Consider the following 22,502-nt stretch of genomic DNA (forward strand, 5'->3'; position numbering starts at 1 on the left):
GCGCTATATAAATACAAGTTGTTGTTGTTGAGAGATGCCATGAAGACGTCACGTGCTTCACAACAAGTGAATGGGGAGGGGAGAGAGGAAAAGCGTGATATTGAGATTGTTGTCTCACTCGCTCCCTTAACTGCTGGCTTAGAGTTGCACTGGAAAAGGCTTGGGGGCAAATTGCCTACCCACCCGCAGGAACAGTCAGTATGTGCCAAGGTGCGCAATGGTAACCGGCGACCAAATAGACTTTTTTTATTTCCTCAAATAAAAACAGGATGTGCAAATGAAATGAAAAAATCCACAAGCAATTGAGACCATAGTATGTCCTATTTATTTGAATATGAGTGAGTGAGTTCAAGACTAATCCAATCTGCAGCTTTACATGACTGTTTCAACCACTTAAGACTCACTTGCATCACTTCTGACATAATCTGAAACCCTCAATTAGATTACAGGTCTCATAACTCACTGCCAGATATCCATTAGTCTCAGAATGTACTGTGGTGAATTTAGTTGCAAGTCACGTCACAATCTTAGAGTTCAGATAATATAAATAACTCATTCTCAGATTTTGATTCTATGGTTTAAGGTCTCATCCGAACCCCCTAATCATGGTTCAATTCTATCTAACAGATCAACATTTACTTGTATCTATATTTTTTTTATTGCATTTGCTTTTGTTGCTTAATTTGTCCAATGATCTCTCCTGGTGTCCTCAGTTTGGAACCAAGTAGCCATTCAGGTGTAAGACCGGACAGGTGAATGTTTGCAGGTGGTTTGACCAAGGTGGCCGCTGTATTTGAACTTGATCCAGTCCTCACCCGGTTGTCCACATGAGCTCACTCTCCAGCAGAGGTCACTGGACAGCTATTGGGAGTGGGAGGCCGGGCTGATTTTCCTGTCCCAGGGATGTTAATGCTAAATGTAATGTCCCAATGCCACCCTGACTTGGATCAACAAATTCAACACAGGCTTCGGATCAAATCTAGAACCTGCTATGGTTTCCATGGCTTGGTAGTACATTCACCTAACAGAGCCACTTGTTCTTCAATAAAGAAGAAAATCTTCATTCTACAAACCTCAACTCTCTTCATGTAACAAGCAGCAGCTTTGTGCACAAAGAGGAAAGAACGTATTTTGTTGAAATAGAATAAAGTTATGCTTACCTTCATTCACAGATTATAAACTGCTTTAAAACTAAAGACTGCCGATCCAAACAAACCCATGCTTTCCAAGGATATTCAGGTTTGTATTAAACCCAGGTCAACTACTGTGGTAATAGGTCATATATAAAGTCACATAATTGTGCTGGATATTCAGTTCATGAACTTTTCATCGTGCAAAAGTGAATGCTGCTTTCTTTGTCAAAAGGTTTTCCATGGTTACCTTTATCAACCTTTGTGTACACTTAAAAAGCCAAACAATCTTATTGGGCTATTAATTTTTTGTCTTTGCCTGGACAGTTTATTCTACATTTAAAAAAAATTGACATTTGCCATTAGGATGTTTATGTTTATAATTACGTTTTACATTGCATGTAAGCATAAAGCACTTTGGACAGCAGGTCTTTACAACGCTTATTAAAGAGTTGTCTTTCTATGATTGTACATGGTTCAAAAGAAAAGTTAACAGAACGTAGAGGTCAAAATTGAAAGGAAACCACCCAATACAATTTAATTAGATTTTCTCATCAAATTTACAGCTGTGAGAAGCTGCTGTGTATTTTGGCTAAATTTGCATTTTACTTTTTATTGCCATCATTCTGCTACTCTTACTGAACTTTTTTGTCAATGTTTAGCACAACTGAACGGCATAAATTTGTTTACTAAATGATGTTGCTGTGTCGGAGATTACTGTGCCTGTACACTGCTGGAAGGATTAAAATGGGACATGTATAGTTGTTTAAAGGTGTTGCTTTAAGATTAGACACACAGTAAAGAAAAACTATCTAAAACATTCAGTTTATCTCCAGCCAGCTTTTCACACCCTCAGCACAACAATCACTGCCAATACCACCAACAGTCTTGCCAGTACCTCATTAGTATTCGAAGCAATGGCATTTGCCAGTCTGAGCGTTGCCTTGGTAACGCTGCCCACACAAGTGATGATAAATGGAGCTTTCAGCTTCTTATCCTTCACAAACGTTATCAAAGAGGTTACAATTTCTTCACCAGGGCTCAAACGCAGTGCATAGGCTGAAAGGGAGCTTGGTCCAGCCTACAAGAGTAAAACAATTGGTGCATAAGCTTGAAGGTTTTAATACAGTTGTCACATTTTTCTTTCAACAAAATACAGTAGCAGCTTGCTCATTCTAATAGTCTGATATGTCACAGTTTCTGATGTAAACGCACTGTTTATAACGTTTTCACTAATTGAGAACCTGTGTAAAACACCCTTTTTTCACAAATGCTTTTCTTGAACATGTATTTCAATGGCTCCTACAAGGCTCCACAGAGAGGATTATTCTAATTCAAACAGATTAAGGCAGCAGTTGTACTGCATCTACCAGTCTCGCGCCAGACTCGGTGGGCTGCGATATTCAACCGGCAGGCCAGAGTTATACAGTCAGCTGAGCATCCTTACAGGTTGTGGTAAGGCCATCTGTGCTTGCAATTGTGTACAGGGCCTTACCTCAGTTGGTTACCTTTTAATATTAGGAAAGCTGAGGTGGGAGCATCAACTCCTCAATATTAAAAAGTACCCATACAAGTTACCAGCCTTCCCAATGGAGTGATAGAACCTGAATTTGTGTTCAGAATTCTCTAGGAGTTGAGATCCTGATTCCAGTCATGACGCCAAAAGAGTAAGCAGGGTCAAGGCATATTCCCATGGCAAGGCATTTATTTTTCTTGAGTCAAACTGTTCTTGCACCCCGCCTCTAGCTGACAAATGGCAGCACTATACAGAGAGTACTGCTTTGATAACTGAAGGTTTTTCAGATTGGAATGCGGTACCAAGTTATACTACTAGCTGCGCGGCTGTCCATAGTCAGACAAAGAAGAGCTCTGTACAAGCTTAAAGCTTTACTTACCAACTTTGGAATGCTGGTGGAATTTTTAATGCTAGTAAAGAGGTAGTCCCATTAGTTCTTTACCAATATTAACACAGGAATCTTCTTTAAAATATAAGTTTAAAAAGGTGAATTTACACAACTGTAGTGGCAAATTCCTGTATAATCTTTGCACGCTCAGCTATTTGACATTTAAACTGTTGCTTCATTTTAGAACATTACTTTAGATATTTGAATGAACCAACCTGTTCCAAAAGCTTTGTAATTTTCACTAGTTGTTCTCCTCTCTTTTCCTGAAGATGTTGAGCCCTTTATGGTCCGACAGGTGCCAGCTGCACTCCGGTAACTCATGCAAAACTATCAGCTGTAAGCCTAGACCATCAGTGTCGGTTGGTGCAGGGGTGTGGTTGGGGGTGGGGGGGTGGGTGCAGGGGAGGTGCCTTTGGGTGTATATCACAGCGGAATCAATTCTATCCTCACCTACTTTCCAGTCGGCAAATGCACATTTTCATGTGATGAGGGGGGGGCGGGGGCAGAATTTGTGGTGAATAGTGGAGAATGGGATCCCAGCCTGGATTTTTGTCTGTGTAGCCCAGAGGAAATAGAATTCTGATCACATTTTTGTTCTGCAAGCCAAAATCTCCCAGTGCAACTGTCTCCCTAATACACCAAATTTTGGCTTTTCTCTGTCTTGTTTTCCTTCAGCTGAACAGAATGTGTCATTTGCTGTTGTTTGGACTCTCACTGCCAAGTGCTAATCTGATCATACATACTATACTAACATTATTATGGCAGGATTTGGAGACCAGCAGTCCTGCGTTTTGCCGATTACGCGATCAAACATCAACTTTTTAATCACAATCCACCTTTTGTGCAAATAAGAGTGAAAAGGAAAACACAAATGCTGGTAACTTGAAATAAAAACAGAAATTGCAGGAGAAACAGGTCAAGTCTGTCTGCATCTCGAAAGAGGAAGGACAGGTTAATGATTCAGGTGAAGATAGGTTCTGATGAAGATGAATTCTCTGCCTGAAATGTTAACCTTGTCCTTTCTGTTTTCAGATGTTGTTGTGTATTTTCAGAATTTTCTATCTTTGTTTCAAAACGTTATGCCTGACAGCTCAAATAATTGAGGAAATGGCCCACACGTCAGGATCTATTGTAATGAATTATCTTGTTGTGGAAAGTGTTTAGTAGCAATGAAATGCCAGACAAAACAAATACCCTTTAGATTTGTGCTTGCTGTGTCAGTAGAACCATTTGTTTCTCAATAAGTCCACCCAACTTAGATGTATGCTCCTATTCCATATATTTTTCAAAAGCCAAAATGTCACTTGTTTTTTAATGGGAAACTATTATGTGAAGTGTAGTATAAGGAAGGAAGTATATTATTTTGCAGTCCATAGACCCAGTCTCACAATTGCAATACCTAATTTGTTAATTGTTGGCCTATGAACTGGAGTCAATGGCTTCCATCAATATCATAAATTCAGCTCTTTAAGGGCTCTAAATTGGCATATAAAGCCAACATTTTTTTTCTAATAAGTCATTTGTGCACCACAACATCTGACATATTTTGCTCTTCAACACATACTCCTGCTCAGTTTATTAAAAAAAAAGCCAAAATCCATTTTATTCTCAGTTTTCTCACCCACTTCACTCCCCACCACCCCACCCCCTCCAAAAACATCAACTCCCTACTGCCCCACTTACACAAAGCACCACTTCACCTTTGTGCTCATCATCCATATATCTGGACCTTGATAGTGAGTATTGACAGGATATTCAAGTAAAAACCCCCGACGGATTTTTGTTTTCCTGACTCGGGGTAGGAGGCCTATTGTCCATCCCAATTAACATTAGCTACTCAGTACAGATCGTAATCAAACCCAAGACCCTTCTATTCACTGGTTAGAATAGTTGAGACAATAGGGCAGGAGAAAACAGTTGAAATACTCAGTAAAGATGAACTCCCCAACACAGGACAATTAAAAAACAAATGTGAGCAATCAATGCAAACAGGTGCTTGTAGAATACATAAGAATTTTCCTGAAATCTTTTTGACCTTTTTGCTGAATAAACAAACATATTCTGAGTGACTTTTCATAAACAACAGGTATTTTAATTGCCTGTGAAGGTCTGAAAGCAGCTTTCCATTTATTAACATATTACATAATATTAACATTCATATTAATGTAAAACAGACATACTTACTTGTAATAACCTAGCCATTGTTTCAAACAAAACCTAGGCATTCTTGATCCAGCTCTGAGGACTCCTGCCCAAGTTGGGGGAGCAGTGCCACAGACTAGTCAATAACTGCCTGACATAGTTGACTCACAGAATCATGTCTATCAGCCAATATCCCGGAGTCCTCCATCACCATCCCTTGGTATGTCCTATCCCAATGGTGGGACAGAACCACCTGAGGTGGGAACACATGGTGGGAGTCAGGTGGGAGTAGACCCAATAGCCATCATCATTAATTCTGCACACCATGAACTCTCATTGTTTCAGGTAAAACTAAATCAAGGACGCCAACTGCTAATCACCTATTGCACCCATCCCCCCCACCGCACAACTAATGATTCAGCGCTCCTCTATGTTGAACACCCTTGGAGGAAGCACTGAGGGAAGCAAAGGAACAGAGTACTGTGTGGAGTCTTCAGCGTCCATTGCCAATGGTGACCAGTAGTATCATCAGTCCTGAAGATAATAGGTGCCAGACTGGCCTGCACTGGGATTAATGCAAGGGAGCCAACATGTTTAAGCAGGACAGATTAAGGACAGATCTAGCAGTTCAAACTAGGCTTCCATAACATGCGTCAGCAGCAATAAAACTGTATATCATCACAACCTGTAATCTCACTGTACCCCTCAATCACCATCATGTTGGGCAATCATTCTTGTTTCAACGAAGAGTGTAGAAGGGTGTTAAGGAGCAGCACCAACCTAGTGAAGCCACTGCACAGAGATATCTGCATATTAAACACCAAAAGAAGCAGGCTTTAGACAGAACCTAGTTGTCCCACATCCAAAAGCAGAGTAAAGCTCTGTAACCCTATTAGAACCAAATGAAAATGGTGATGGAGAACAAGACAAGTAATAAGGAGGAGTAGAATCCATGAACATATCCATCCTCAACCATGGTGGTGCCCAGCACATGAGTGTAAAATACAAGGTTGAAATGTTTATAAGCATCAGGTAAAAGTGCCAAGTAAATAATTTTACTTGATCTCCTCCCAACATCCACAGCATCATAAATTCTAGGGTGGAATTTTAAGCTCTTCCCCGTGGCAGGTTTGGAGGTGGGAGAGTATAAAATTGGGTTGGATGGTGGTGGGGAGGGACCCCGCCACCATCCCGCCACAACCGAAATTTAATCCAGGGCGGGAAGGCCTGGGGGTGCCTTTCCCACCCTGCTGCCAATTGAGGCCCTTAACTGGGTAATTAACCCCTAATTAAGGGCCTCTTCCCGCCACAGCCACAATTACCCGTGCGGCAGGTGGCCCTGTCGCAGCACGGGAAGCACAGCACAAAAACAGTGCGGGGTGCTTCCCAGCTCCGGGGCGGGGTGTGAGGGGGTGCCTAGTTCCTGAATGAGGGACCTGGCATCGGGAAAGGTGGAACGGTCCCGCTGAGGGCCACCCCCTGCCCTTGCTGCCGAACCCCCTCCCCCATGACCTCACCCCGTGAGACCCCTCCTGCCCTGACCTACCTTCAGCCTGGTTCCATTGCTGCTCCTTGGTGTCTGATGGCTGCAGCTCTGCAGGACTGGGGCTTCCAGCGATGGGGTCCAAAATCATACAGAAAGCCTGCCGCTGTCCAGTTAAGTGCCTGATTGGCACTAAATTCGGTGGGCCTCCCGTAAAAGAGCCGACACAGGGATCTTGGCGTTGGTTTCCCCCAACGTTGAGACCCCTGCTGCCAGCACCAAACTCTGCCCCTAACGTTCAGCCAATCCAATTCTCTCCACACAACATTAAGAAGCGGCTGCTTGCAACGGACACAGCAAAAGCGATAGTTATTAACATCCCGGTGTGGTGCTGAAGACCTACACACCAGAACTAGCTGCTTCCCTAGCCAAGCTATTCCTATACAGCTATTACCTTAGCATCTATCCAGCAATGGAAGATTGTCAAGGTATGTCCTATACATGAGAAAACATGATAAATCTAACCCAGCCCATTACATCCTTTCAGCTTCCGCACAGTCAGTACATCTTTGCAGGAATTCCTCAGAGAACAGCCTTGGCCCAACCATTTTCAGTTATTTCATCAAGGAGCTTTCCTAACCTGCATTTATGTAGCATCCTTAACATAGTAAAACATCCCAAGGCACTTCAATTTGACATTGAGCTGCATAAGGAGTTATTAGGACCGGTGATCGAAAGCTTGGCAAAAGACATAGGTTTTAAGGAGCATCTTGAAGAAGAGAGAGGCGGAGAGGTTTAGGGAGGGAATCACAAGGTCAGGAGTTCTCTTACAACTCCATAAAATGAGGGAGGAGCTCTGTGAAAGACTGACATTTGTTATCAGAGTCAAAAGACTCTGCAGAGGTACCAGTCAATTAGAAACAGGTGAATGTGGGACCCATGTTCAAAAAGGGTGACAAAACAGATACATGGAACTACAGCCCGATCTATTAGTTTACATTGAATGTAAACAAATCTAATGGATCATCAGGAGTAAGCTTGAGCATTATCTGTATAACAATAATTTAGTTAACAGCAGTCGACATGGCTTCAAGAAGGATCCTGTCTGATCAACCTCCTTGACCTGTTTGAAGACGTAACAATCCAAGTGGACTTTAGCAAGTCTTATAACGTGGTGTATCTCAACTTATAAAAGGCTCTTGATAAAGGTCTACAGGAAAGGCTATACTCAAAGTTGTAGGGATTCAGGGTAAACCTGGGAATGAATTTTTTTTAAAAGACTGACTAGGCATTTTTGTTAGATGTGTTAAATCAGAGTGGGGGAAGTTCTGAGTGGGTTACCTCAGGGCTCAGTGCCAGGACAGCTATTGTTTCTAATTTATATAAATTAGCTGGATAGAGAAACTTAGTGTAATGTGGTCAAATTTACAAATGATAATTTAAGAAAGGTAGTGGAAGAGGCAGCTTAGAAATTATGAAACAAGTTGCACAAAATATGTATACAAAAGCAAAATACTGCGAGTGCTGGAAATCTGAAGCAAAAACAGAAAATTCTGGAAATACTTTGCAGGTCAGGCAGCACCTGTGGGGAGAAAAGCAGAGCCCCCCCCACTCCCCCCCCCGCCCCGCCCCACAGATGGTGCCTGACCTGTTGAGTATTTCCAGCATTTTCTGTTTCTGGACAAAATATGTTAAGTGTGCAGAGCACTGACAGATGGAATTTAATGCAGACAAGTGTAAGGTATTGCATGAAGAAAGGAAAGATAAATGTCACACACATTCCATGAAGATCTAAGGATTAAGCTGAAAGACACATAACTGTCTTTGTAGACTCGACATTCAACATGCTCAACCAATGCAGCGCAACAATTAACAAAGCTAATAGGGTGTTGAACTAAATAGTCAAACATTGTAAGTCAGAGGATATAATGATCAAACTGAGTAGTACTCTGGTTAAACCACACATTGAATAATATGTCCAGTTCTGGTCTCCAAGTACTGAGAAGGGCCAAAAGGTTGATCTCCAGTTTCAGGGTTTGAGTTACGAGCAAAGACCAGAGAGACTCAGGGCAATTGTCCCCGGATACTTTACGTGGTAAACAGCCTCCGAGGTGGCTAAGATGGAGTCCTGAGCCACAATTAGCCCAGTTAGCCTGTCTTTAGCCCAAGACACCATCTTTGTAAAAGAACTGAAGTACGCGCTGGGAATAGCTGCCCCTGAGGATTGTTAAGGCTCTGATTGACTATTAAATTGTCTGCTCGAACTCATTAAAGAGTACACCATTTTGCTGGCTGGTGCTGCAATTAACAACCTCTCTTAACGTCGACCAGCTGAACAGGAATAAATAAGTCATCGCTGAGGATTTCCAACGCTACTTAAAGCCATGTTCATCTTTCACTGTTCACTTGCTGTTGGTCAACTAACTAGACTGCATTTGAAGAGGGCTTTAAGATATAATAGGCGACTTTCTGGAACACTTTGTCAAGACGTCACCAACATTGACCTCACCTAAAGAGAATGAACATTGTGCCACTCTACCTTATAGGAGTCACCAGGAGAAAGGGAGTGCTTGATCATGGACATCTTGCTAGTGGTCCCCCTTGGTCTGGAGGAGGAGATGAAGACAGACAGAGCAGCAGCTGTTGCAGGAAAGAGGGACAGAAGGAACAGGAGGGCGAGGTGGACTCCTTCCCACCTGTGGGTACAGGACTTCTTTCCTCCTCTGGACCTCCTCTACCAGGACCTCCAGGGCCGCATCGGAGAACCTGTGCATCCTCTCCCTCAGTCCCTGAGGCAGCTGGAAATGTCCCATTGTGCGTCAGCCAGCACACGCCACACCATCCGTGGAAGTAGATGCATGGAGGTTGCATATGCTGCTTCACAAAAATTACTCCTAATCAGCACTTGTCTGCTAAACATCCAAGTATTCCTTTTAAGTGCCTGCAGGCATGTGTCAATCATGGCAATCACCAATTAGCCCCAAAGTTCCTGGCTAAAACCAGACTTTTAAACAGGCGTGTTTTATTAGCTCCTGTTTTCAACTTTTCCCTAAAATAATCCCCTTGGGCTTTTCAACTTGAAAAAGACAGTTTGAGAAGTGATTTTAGAGGAATATAAGATTATTAGGGTATAAAAAAGTTAAAGCAAAATACTGTGGATGCTGTAAATCTGAAATAAAACAATGTGCTGGAAATACTCAGCAGGTCTGGCAGCATCTGTGGGGACAGAAACAGAGTTAACATTTCAGGTCGATAACCTTTCATCAGATGTTCTAGTGAAGCTCAACGCAAGCTCAAGGAACAGCACCTTATCTTTCGATTGGGCACTTTACAGCCTCTGGACACAGCATTGAGTTCAACAATTTCAGACCGTGAACCCGAGATTGAATTTTTTTTGAATCATGTGCCAGTCTTAAACTTGTTTTCAGTGTTTTTGCTTTTGGACAGAGCTGTTCATTATTCTGCCATTAACACTCTCTCTGGACAAATGCTTTGTCTACGAAAAAATAGCAAAATACTGTGGATGCTGGAAATCTGAAATAAGAACAGAAGGTGCTGGAAATACTCAGCAAGTCTGGTAGCATCTGTGGAGAGAGAAAAAGAGTTAACGTTTCAGGTTGATGCCTTTCATCAGAACTTAGCAGACTTGGGATTACGAACATATGAACATACGAATTAGGAGTAGGAGTAGGCCGTTTGGTCCCTCGAGCCTCCTCTACCATTCAATAAGATCATGGCTGATCTGATTGTAACCTCGACTCCACATTCCCGCCTACCCCCGATAACCTTTCACCCCCTTGTTCATCAAGAATCTATCTACCTCTACCTTAAAAATATTTAAAGACTCTGCTTCCACAGCCTTTTGAGGAAGAGAGTTCCAAAGACTCACGACCCTCAGAGAAAAAAATTCTCATCGCTGTCTTAAATGCTGACTCCTTATTTTTAAACAGTGACCCATAGTTTGAGATTCTCCCACAAGGGGAAACATCCTTTCCACATCCACCCTGGCAAGACCCCTCAGAATCTTGTATGTTTCAATCAAGTTACAGTTACAGAGATACAGCACTGAAACAGGCCCTTCGGCCCACCGAGTCGGTGCCGACCATCAACCACCCATTGATACTAATCCTACACGAATTCCATATTCCTACCACATCCCCACCTGTCCCTATATTTCCCTACCACCTACCTATACTAGGGGCAATTTATAATGGACAATTTACCTATCAACCTGCAAGTCTTTGGCATGTGGGAGGAAACCGGAGCACCCGGAGGAAACCCACGCAGACACAGGGAGAACTTGCAAACTCCACACAGGCAGTACCCAGAATTGAACCCGGGTCGCTGGAGCTGTGAGGCTGCGGTGCTAACCACTGTGCCGCCACTGTGTAAGTTGCCTCTTACTCTTCTAAATTCCAGCGGAACTGCTTCGCGACAGGGCGGCGATGGGCCCTCCGCCCCTTGTTACCCGTCACGATTCTATGGGCCCCCCTGCCTCCGACCCCGCCTGAGGGGGGAGGGTCCATAAAATCCACTGTCTACTTAAATAGAGAGCTTATGCCTCACACCCAAATTACAACTGCTGTCAGCTTCCTGCTACAATAATTAACATTTATTCAGGCAACCACTTTCGGCTGATTGACAGTTAACTAGGTATCTTAACTAGTTTGCAGTGTCTTTTGCAGTTATAAAGTTTTACATCAAATCCGAAATAGTAATCTAAATTACAGCTTGTGGATGCACTCCAAAATTCCCTAGATTCTAGAACAGTCCCAACAGATTGGAAGCAAGCAAATGTAACATCATCGTGATTCAAGAAAGGAGGGAACATATGAACATACGAATTAGGAGCAGGAGTAGGCCACTCAGCCCCTCAAGCCCGCACCGCCATTCAATAAGATCAAGGCTGCTCTGATTGTAACCTCGACTCCACATTCCCACCTACCCCCGGTAACCCTGGCTGCTTTGTTTATCAAGAATCTATCCACCTCCGCCTTAAAAATATTTAAAGACTCTGCTTCCACTGCCATTTGAGGAAGAGAATTCCAAAGAATCACGACTCTCAGAGAAAAATTTCTCCTCATCTTTGTCTTAAATGGGTGACCCCTTATTTTTAAATAGTGACTCCTAGTTCTAGATTCTCCCACAATGGGAAACATCCTTTCCACATGCACCCTGTCAAGACCCCTCAGGATCTTATATGTTTCAATCAAGTCGCCTCTTACTCTTCTAAACTCCAGCGGATACAAGCCTAGCCTGTCCATCCTTTCCTCATAAGACAACCCACCCATTCCAGGTAGTAGTCCTGTAAACCTTCTCTGAACTGCTTCCAACGCATTTACATCCTTCCTTAAATAAGGAGACCAATATTGTACACAGTACACCAGATGTGGTCTCACTAACGCCCTGTATAACTGAAGCATAACCTCCCTACTTCTGTATTCAATTCCCCTCGCAATAAATGATAACATTCTATTAGCTTTCCTACTTACTTGCTGAACCTGCATACTAACCTATTATAATTCATGCACTCGGACACCCAGATCCCTCTGCATCTCAGAGCTCTGCAATCTCTCATCATTTAGATAATATGCTTCTTTTTTATTCTTCCTGCCAAAATGGACAATTTCACATTTTCCCACATTATACTCCATTTGCCAGATCTTTGCCGAATCACTTAACCTATCTTATCCCTTTGTAGTCTCCTTATGTCCTCTTCACAACGTCTTTTCCTACCTATCTTTGTGTCATCAACAAATTTAGCAACCATACCTTCGGTCCCTTCATCCAACTCATTTGTATAAACTGTAAAATGTTGAGGCCCCAGCATGATCCCTGTGGCACACCACTCGTTACATCTTGCCAACCAGAAAATGACACATTTATGTCTACTTTCTGTTTCCTGTTAGCTAGCCAATCTTCTATCCATGCCAATATGTTACCTCCTACACCATGAGCTTTTATTTTCCATAATAACCTTTGATGTGACATCTTATCAAATAGCTTCTGGAAATAAAGGTACAGTACATCCACTGGTTCCCCTTTATCCACAGCATGTTACTTCTTCAAAGAACTCCAATAAATTGGTTAAACATTATTTCCCTTTCACAAAACCATGTTGACTCTGCCTGATTACCTGAATTTTTCTAAGTGCCTTGCTATAACATTTTTAATAATAGCTAATAATAGTAGGTTGTTCGTGAACAAGAATTACACCAACAACCAATTTAAGATTATCAGTTGGGCTCTCTAAGCACACTTATGCTTGCTAGAAGCTATATATATTCATACACAGGGACCTGTCCTCTAGGAAAAAGGAACATGTCCAGGCATTGTGCCTTTTTTGAATTAAACAAAAGGGTGGGGGTCAATAATTCCCTGGTGCATTCTCCATGGCAACGCCTTGGTCAGAGTCAACTTGTAAACCAATCAGCATCCTTTTCTCATGTAGTATAAATTGTTGCTCCTTTTGAAATTTGGCATTCTTGCATCTGTCCTGATGAGTGCAAGATGAAAAGCTTTGACAGCATGTCTTTTTTTTCCAGCAGTACTAGATTTTTGTGCTCAAGTTTCTGGAGCGGGATTTGAACCCACAATCTTCTTGACTCAGAGGTGAATGTGCAACCAATTGGGCTCTAGCTGACATTGTTTGCAAACTCAGTATTCTATGAACCTAAGAAATAGGAGTAGGACTTGGCTATTCGACCCTTTAAGCCTGCTCCATCTTTCAATACAATCATGGCTGTTCTTCTAACTCAACTCCACTTTCCCACATTATCCACATATCTCTGAATCCCCTTAGTATCCAAAAATCTATTAATCTCTGTGTTGAATATACTCAATGACTGAGCTTCCGCAACCTTCTGGTGTACAGAATACCAAAGATTCACAACTCTTTGAGTGAAGACGTTTCTCCTCATCTCAGTTCTAAATGGCCCCCTCTTATCCTGAGACTGTAACCCCCTAGTTCTAGACATCCCAACCAGGGAAATCGTCCTCCCAGCATTCAACCCTGTCAAGCCCCTTAAGAATTTTATATGTTTCAATTAGATCCCCTTTCATTCTTCTAAAGGCCAGGGAACATAGGCCTAGTCTACTCAATATCTCCCCATAGGACCATCCTCTGATTTCAGGCATCAGAATGACTGAAGGCACTGGATACTGCAAAGGCTATGGGTCCTGACAATATTCTGGCAATAATACTGAAGACCTGTGCTCCAGAACTTGCCGCGCCCCTAGCCAAGCTGTTCCAGTACAGCAACAACACTGGCATCTACCCTGCAATGTGGAAAATTGCCCAGGTATGTCCTGTACACAAAAAGCAGGACAAGTCCAACCCAGACAATTACCGCCCCATTAGTCCACTCTCAATCATCAGTAAAGTGATGGAAGGTGTCATCAACAGTGCCATCAAGCGGCACTTGCTTAGCAATAACCTACTCAGTGACGTTCAGTTTGGGTTCTGCCAGGGCCACTCAGCTCCTGACCTCATTACAGCCTTGGTTCAAACATGGAAAAAAGAGCTGAACTCAAGAGGTGAGGTGAGAGTGACAGCCCTTGACATCAAGGCAGCATTTGACCAAGTGTGGCATCAAGGAGCCCAAGCAAAACTGAAGTCAATGGGAATCAGGGGGAAAACCCTCCGCTGGTTGGAGTCATACCTAGCGCAAAGGAAGATGGTTGTGGTTGTTGGAAATCAATCATCTGAGCTCCAGGACATCACTGCAGGAGTTCCTCAGGGTAGTGTCCTAGGCCCAACCATCTTCAGCTGCTTAATCAATGACCTTCCTTCAATCAAAAGGTCAGAAGTGGGGATGTTCGCTGATGATTGCACAATGTTCAGCAGCATTCGTGACTCCTAAGATACTGAAGCAGTCCGTGTAGAAATGCAGCAAGACTTGGACAATATCCAGGCTTGGGCTGATGTGGCAAGTAACATTCGCACCACACAAGTGCCAGGCAATGACCATCTCCCAGAAGAGAGAATCGAACCATCGCCCCCTTGACATTCAATGGCATTACCATCACTGAATCCCTCACTATCAACATCCGAGGGGCTACCATTGACCAGAAACTGAACTGGAATAGCCATATAAATACTGTGGCTACAAGAGCAGGTCAGAGGCTAGGAATCCTGCAGCGAGTAACTCACCTCCTGACTCCCCAAAGCTTGTTCACCATCTACAAGGCACAAGTCAGGAGTGTGATGGAATACTCTCCACTTGCCAGGATGGGTGCAGCTCCAATAACATTCAAGAAGCTCGACACCATCCAGGACAAAGCAGCCCGCTTGATTGGCACCCCATCTACAAACATTCATTCCCTCCACCACCAACGCACAGTGGCAGCAGCGTGTACCATCTACAAGATGCACTGCAGCAACGCACCAAGGCTCCTTAGACAGAACCTTCCAAACCCATGACCTCTACCAACTAGAAGGACAAGGGCAGCAAATGCATGGGAACACCACCACCTGCACGTTCCCCTCAAAGTCACACACCACCCTGACTTGGAACTATATCGCCATTCCTTCACTGTCGCTGGGTCAAAATCCTGGAACTCCCTTCCTAACAGCACTGTGGGTATACCTACCCCACATGGACTGCAGCAGTTCAAGAAGGCAACTCACCACCATCTGCTCAAGGGCTAGGCAATAAATGCTGACCTGGCCAGTGACGCCCACATCCCATGAATGCATTAAAAAAAAAATCAGTTGAATGAACCTTTGTTGCATTCCCTGCAAAGCAAGTATATTGTTCTTTAAGTAAGGGGACCAAAACTACACAGTACTCCAGGTGTGATCTCACCCAGGCATTATACAATTACAGTAAGACTTCTTCACTCTTATCCTCCAATCCCTTTGTAATACAGGTCAACACATACCATTCTTAATTGCTTGCTGTACTTAACTTTCTGTAATTCAATGACAACCAGGTCCCTCTGGATTCCAACATGTCCCAGTCTCTCTCCATTTTAAAAAATTTCAGCTTTACTATTGTTCCTTCCAAAGAGGATCACTTCCCCACGTTATATTTCTTCTGCCATGTTCTGCCCACACACAACCTGTCCTTTTGCAGCCTCTTTGCACCCTCTGCACTGCTTACTTTCCCACTTAACTTTGTATCGTCAGCAAACTTGGATACATGACACTCAGTCCCCTTATCTAAGCCATTGATATAAAATGTAAATAGCTGAGGCCAAAGTATTGATCCTTCCAGTATCCTACTAGTTACGGCCTGCCAACCCAAAAATGACCTATTTATTCATACTATCTCTTTTCTGTCCATTGAACAATCCTCAATCCATGCTATTATATTTGTCCTACTCCCATGAGATTTAATCTTGTGTAATATCCTCTTGTGTGACACCTTATCAAATGCTTTCTGAAAATACAAATACACTACATCCACTGGTTCCCCTTATCTGCCCTGCATGTTGCAACCTCAAAAAAACTCTAACAGATTTGTCAAACACAATTTCCCTTTCCTAAGCCTAATCATACTATGTTTCTCTAAGTGTTCTGTTACCATGTCCCTAATAATACATCCCAGCATTTTCCCTACAACTGATGTCAGACTAACTGGCCTAGAGTTCCCTGTTTTCTCTCTCCATCGTTTCCTTAATAATTAGGTAACGTTTGCCATCTTCCAATCCATAATATTTAACTGCAAGCTGAGCACCTGATCCCATATCCTTCCCAATAAAAAAAGGTAGGCTATTCCCACCTCCCTAACATTACCTGTTCGTACCCTGACCTCAGCATGTCTGCTGCCGAAACCCTAACCTTTTCTTTCAGCCACAGATTCCAATGCTCATCTGGCTAATTTCCCATCCTCCACCCTCTCTATGATTCAGCTTATCCCAAACTCCACTGCCTGTGTCCTATCTTCCTTCTCGCCCATTGTCCCAATCCTCACTGATCTACATTGGTTCCCAATCCCCAAAACCTCCAACTTAAAATTGTCATCTTCATGTTTAAATCCTTTCATTAGCCTCACCCCTCCCTACCATCGTAACCTCCTCCAGCCCTACAAGGTCCTTTCCAAACACTCCCATCCTCTGATTCTGGCATCTTGTTTATCTGTACCTCAACACTCACCTTCAGCTATTTAGATCCTGCTCCCTGGAACGCCCTTCATAAACATCTCCACTTCTCCACCTTCCTCTCTTCTTCTAAAGCACTCCATTAAACCCATCTCTTTGACCAAGCAGGAGGTCACCTATCCAAATCTCATTCTTTGGCTTGGCCTCCATCATCCTTTGATCTCTGAAGCACCTTGAGTTGTTTCTCTGCCATTAAAGTTGCTACATAAATTCAAGTGGTTCCTATAAACCAGCACGAGTTATCTTCAGGAGAGGAGTTGGAAAAAAGTTAAAATAATCTCCTATTACAGACTATGATTAATCATTTAATCATTTTATTTGCTGTTTAGGATTGTGTAGCTTGATTGTGCAACATGGTACAACCAATAAGCTTTATATTTTTGTTTCTTTTAATCAGATTAGATTTGATATGATGCCAAAATCATCGCACTTTCCAAAAACAAAGGCAACAGAGGAGACTGCAACAACTACAGGGGCATCTCACTGCTTAGCATCACGGAGAAGGCCTTTGCTAGAGTCATACTTAAAAGACTCCACTTACTTGCAGATTGAGTGTACCCAGAAGCGCAGTGCAGTTTCTGTGCTGGCGGATCGACTGTGGATACGATCTTCTCCATACGCCAGCTACAAGACAAGTGCAGGGAACAGAGTATACCCCTTCAGCTTACTTTTGTAGATCTCGCTAAGGCATTCAACATTGTCAGCAGAGCAGGGCTCTACAAGTGTTTGGGAAAAATTGACTGTCTATCAAAGCTCCTCAGTGTCATCCACTCCTTCCATGACAACATACACTGCACTGTAGTTTGATGGCTCCACTTCCGACAGTTTCAGAGTGAAGAATGGAGTGAAACAGGGTTGTGTCCTAGCCACCACTCTGCTTGAAATCTTCTTCTCCGTGCTCCTGACCTTTGCCTTCCCTGCAGATATGGAAGGGGTCTACTTGCACACTAGGTCAGACGGCAAGCTCTACAATCTATCAAGGCTGAAAGCAAAGACAAAAACACATCATTTCCTGAACAGAGAACTCCTCTACACTGATGATGCTGCGCTAGTCGCTCACATGGAAACTCAGCTACAAAAGACTCATGGACTGTCTCTCCCGTGCCTGTAACTTGTTCTCCTTGACAATAAGCTTCAAGAAAACTGTGGTCATGGGACAAGGTGTTACATCTCCACCCCTGATCGCACTAAATAACACCTCACTGGACGTGGTTAGCAAATTCTGCTACCTTGGGTCCACGGTAACAGACAATCTATCCCTCGACGCAGAGCTCGATACATGCATCAGGAAAGCAGCTACCACCTTTGGCTGACTTGCAAAACGTGCATGAAATAACACCAAGCTGACCTTTAGGACCAAGCTGATGGCTTCTAAGGCCTGTGTTCTCGGCACCTTGCTGTATGGCTGTGAAACATGGGTGACTTACAGCTACCAGGAAAAGCAGCTCAATAATTTCCATCTTCGCTGTCTGCGGCACATTATGTCTATATCCTGGCAGGACAAAATCACAAATGTGGCAGTCCTCTCAAAGGCAGAGCTCCTAAATGTGTTGGCACTAATCAAACAGAGGCGGCTTCGGTGGATCAGACACATCCACAGATGGAAGACGGTCGCATACCAAGGACCTTCTGTATGGTGATATAGCCAGGACCAGATGACCAGTGGGATGCCCAAAGGATGCTTGCAAATGTCTCATGAAGGCCCTGAATGTCGACTTGGGAGTCACTAGCTGGTGTAAGAGGGAAATGGGGACACATCCTGGGGACTGGTGTGCACGACCATGATAACAAGTTGTTACAGCAGCTTGGCAACAGGCAACAACATCAAAAACAACAATTCACAGCATCATTTGGTAGCTTCATGTGCAGCACTTGTGGCAGAACCTACCTCTCAAGGATTGGCCTTCACAGCCATCAGCAAAGGTGCATCAAGAGAAGACACCCCACCTAAATGGATTGTTTGCTGCGTGTCCATCATCTTCTGTAGACAGAAGGATGCCAACTCTTTTTAATCAGATTTTACATTTCAGTGCATTTTTAGAACACTTGTAATGCAGGTAATAAAAATTAATATTGCCGTTAGTTTGATATTCCTGGGTAATTCCATGCTAAGAAAATTGGCTCCAATTCAGTAAGATTTGGAGTAACTGTGATGTTCTGTCAGATGCTTTATAATCTCCCAAGGACAGATGCCAGTTTTAGTAATGGTATAACATTTAAATTAAATCAAAACTGCATCTTCTGTGCAAAATAATTATAATGGACATATCAATAGATTAATAAAGAATATTTCAGTGGAAGTATTACAATTGTAAATAGGAAAGTTGGCAGTCTCCTTCAAAACAATAAATCTGAACTTGGCTTTTTTTAAGGTTATTACCTATATCCTCTATTTTTCAGACTATGGCACTAAAGAAACAGATCCTTTGATGAAACAGATCAGTTTTAACCTGTTATTAGTGCTGTCAGTCATGGTGGGTACAATTTAGTCACAGTCCAGTTCTTTGCAAACACTGTGAAGTGATTGTCAAATAACATCAGTTTTCAGCTGGGAATCTGAAATTCAACAACAGATAAAGCCTGGATCCTGTCCCATTATAATTCACAGTGCCTTTATTATGTGCCAACTCAAATGGGACAGGTTGTCAAGTATTAAACACAAGCAATGTAAGCCATGTAAGCACGGTAATAAGCATTCAATTCAGCAGTCATCTGTAATGAGTAAATAATTAGAGGGGGGCCTTTAAAGTGCTCTCATCAGCTGTCATCTTCCCCACCCCTGAGGAACATACATAGTCTCCTTAAATCAGCCCTGCACACACATAACAATAATGGTCCCTAATCACAGTGTGAATATCTTTTCCTTTAGCTGTTGGTTAAACAGAGAGGAGACTCACAACACTGTGTGTTAAAACAATTAAAAGAAGATTGAATTAAAAGGTAGCCAACCATTCTAACTCCATAAGAGCCTGATTATGTGATTGTATTATCACTGCTCGTTGTAGGGGAAAAGTGAGTCCACAGGTGTTCAGGTGCAGTCTAACCTTTCCATTCTGCTCTTCAGAACACTGCAAATTTTCTCTGCACCCACACTACATGTTACTGTATTCCTCCCGTATAATTTACCTTCATTTGCTGTTGACCTATTGGCTTTGCCTCTCATTTCTGTACAATTTAAAGATAGTGAAATGGGTAGGTACTTGTTACAAAATAAAGCATAGATAAACAGTGTGAAGATTATCTTATGTTATTGGAAAGAAGAAACATGATTTATGCAATTTGATCACAATGATAACTCAGGCCGATAGTGGCTTTCATAATTATGATACATTAATGAAAAACAATCTTTTAAAACATAACTAAAATTAAAACTATTTCATAGCTAAAGCTTTAATAATAAATTATTTTGTGCAACTTATCCCAGTAAGTGCAGACAAGCACTCATGTGACAAGGATCTTTATTTTTCAAAGACAAATTAACACTTGTTAACCTTTTTTAAAAACAAAACCCATTCGTTTCACCTTTAGTGCCACCCACATCCATCATTTGTTAATGTGGTCACCTCTTTAATAAAACATGCAATCTAAGCATAGAACTCCAGTGAGTTCCTCTCTCATGATTGTCAAACTTGCTGCAGTCCTGAATACACAAACCAGGAAGCTGTCAGGTTTAATCTCCATCCCGTTTTTAGCTAGCCGATGTCAGTGGGGCAACAATAGGTGTGCCACAATTAGCCTCAGTGACACTGCGTTAAGAAAAGGGAATGTTGGCTAGCATTCTCAATCCTGATTGCTTTAAAGCGATGCTTGGTGGAATGTGTGTGTGTATGTGGACGCTGGGTAAGCACAGGAACAACTTCCCCATTCAAATATCCCACTGGGACTCACTGTCTACGATTGTAAATGAAGAAAAGCCACTTAGGCCTGGACGATGGATGGCACTTGTGGAACCCCAGTCCAGTAAAAATATGAGCCTTTGTGAAAGGTGAGGGGAAGGGACAATGAAACAATTCTATTGAACTAAAACACCTATCATGTCCTTGCAAGGGTGACTGCTGTGTGGTTTAATTTAATTAAATGTTTGAATTGTTAGCAGCATAAAGGCCTGGAAATAGTTACTTTTATCTATAATTTATACAAGTCCTGAATCAAATAAAACTTTTTGTTGGCAAACTCATCAGAATTCAGAAGCTAATTGTATCAAGTGTAAAGTGCCAGTTTCCGAAACAGATGGTAGCAGTGCAGTTCCCCGAGCTGTGCATGATTAAAACCCATCTGCTACCGACCGGTGAGAGTGAATTTTGATTGCTCTCAGACAGCCCAATAGATGAGAATCGCAGAAGACTATATCGGTTAGGGCGTGTTAGTGGGAAAAGGTGGCAAGCGTGTATGGAAACGGGACCTTTTCTGTAAGGCTTGGGAAAATGTCGTTTTTGTTTATTTAGCCGCTTTTTACAATTGACTCCTGGATTATGTAGGAAAGCACCTGGCTCCTGGTAAGTTCCTTCCTACAGTATCTCTTTTAAGATCAGGAACTCACCAAATTGAAAATCATGAACTCCTCTGCTGGAGGGAATTGAACAATGAGTTCCCACTGCTATAATATAGTAAAGCTATAACATGCTTACCCAATAAGAATGATCAGAATTACCTTCTACTCATTCCGTGCAGCAAATTTAGTCTGAATTTCTCTCCCTCTTCCTCTCAAGCAATTGACCAACTTCGGTGCAAGACTGAGCAATAGGATTCATTTTGCTTTGTGACTGTGGGGGCCTCATTGTCCACACAAGCAAATTTCCCAGCAGGAGGTCACTGGATAGAATTGCGGGGCTTTTTTTCTCAATTTTCTTCACCTTTCTCTCCTCTTCTTCTGAGGGGATAAGACTCCACAGATGTCAGACACCATCTGATACCTCACCCGTTCTTCATGTGTGAGTGTAGCCAGCCAATGCTTGGACATTATTTAACTACCGGGAGGGCGGACAAGGCACTAAATCTGAGCCCAAACCGGTTCTTACTTAATTACATTATGCAGACATATTTAAGCAGGGTCACCGGATATTGCTCACAAGCAGAAACCTTGCATAGGCCAATTTAAATGGTAGCACCTCTGAGTCACAAAGCTGTGGGTTCAAGTCCCCTCCAGGACCCGAGCAGATGATGAAGGCTGACACTTCAGTGCGGTGCAGAGGGAGTGTGGCATTGTCACAGGTGCTGTTGTTCAGATGAGATACTAAACTACGGCCCAGTCTGCCAGTTCGGGTGGACTTAAAAGATTGTAAATGCACTGTTTCAAAGATGAGCAGGGAGTTATCCAGCTGGCCTGGTCAATATTCATCCCCTAACCAAAAACACGAAAAGAACTTCGCAATTGGACCATGTCACATCCGTTTTATAATAATGGCTCAGTCCATTTCTTTGGCGACCAGCCATTAGGTCCCTTACATGTGTAAATGAGGGGGTTAACAACTGTGTTAGGCTCCCTCTGGGAAACTGAATAACCATGAGCAGATTTGTGGAGTTTTACCCCATCAGGATTCTTCAGTGATTGCCATTAGAGGTACGTTTTCCTTTTTAAAAAATCATTTTTGTTGAAGCAAGAGGTGCTGCAGTGCTCTCCTAACTCCACAGGATTGCTTCCCCCCTCAACCCACAAACCCCTCAACCCCCTCCATTAACCCCACAAACCCCTCCGCTCAACCCCACAAACCACTCCCATCACTTACCTCAAGCGTGCTG

General features: G+C 42.8%; 1 protein-coding gene across 8 annotated transcripts in view; it reads right to left on the minus strand.

The window, feature by feature from the left end:
- LOC137376757 (bifunctional protein GlmU-like) overlaps positions 1-22,502 on the minus strand; it is a 66,850-nt gene that overhangs the window by 3,309 nt on the left and 41,039 nt on the right. For all 8 annotated transcript variants that reach the window (XM_068045745.1, XM_068045746.1, XM_068045749.1 and 5 more), the window contains one exon: positions 2,029-2,211. In XM_068045745.1, coding sequence (XP_067901846.1) covers positions 2,029-2,211 — 183 coding nt within the window. The remainder of the gene's footprint in view (positions 1-2,028; positions 2,212-22,502) is intronic.

Source organism: Heterodontus francisci, chromosome 13 (genome assembly GCF_036365525.1).
Source record: "Heterodontus francisci isolate sHetFra1 chromosome 13, sHetFra1.hap1, whole genome shotgun sequence".
Lineage (NCBI taxonomy): Eukaryota > Metazoa > Chordata > Chondrichthyes > Heterodontiformes > Heterodontidae > Heterodontus > Heterodontus francisci.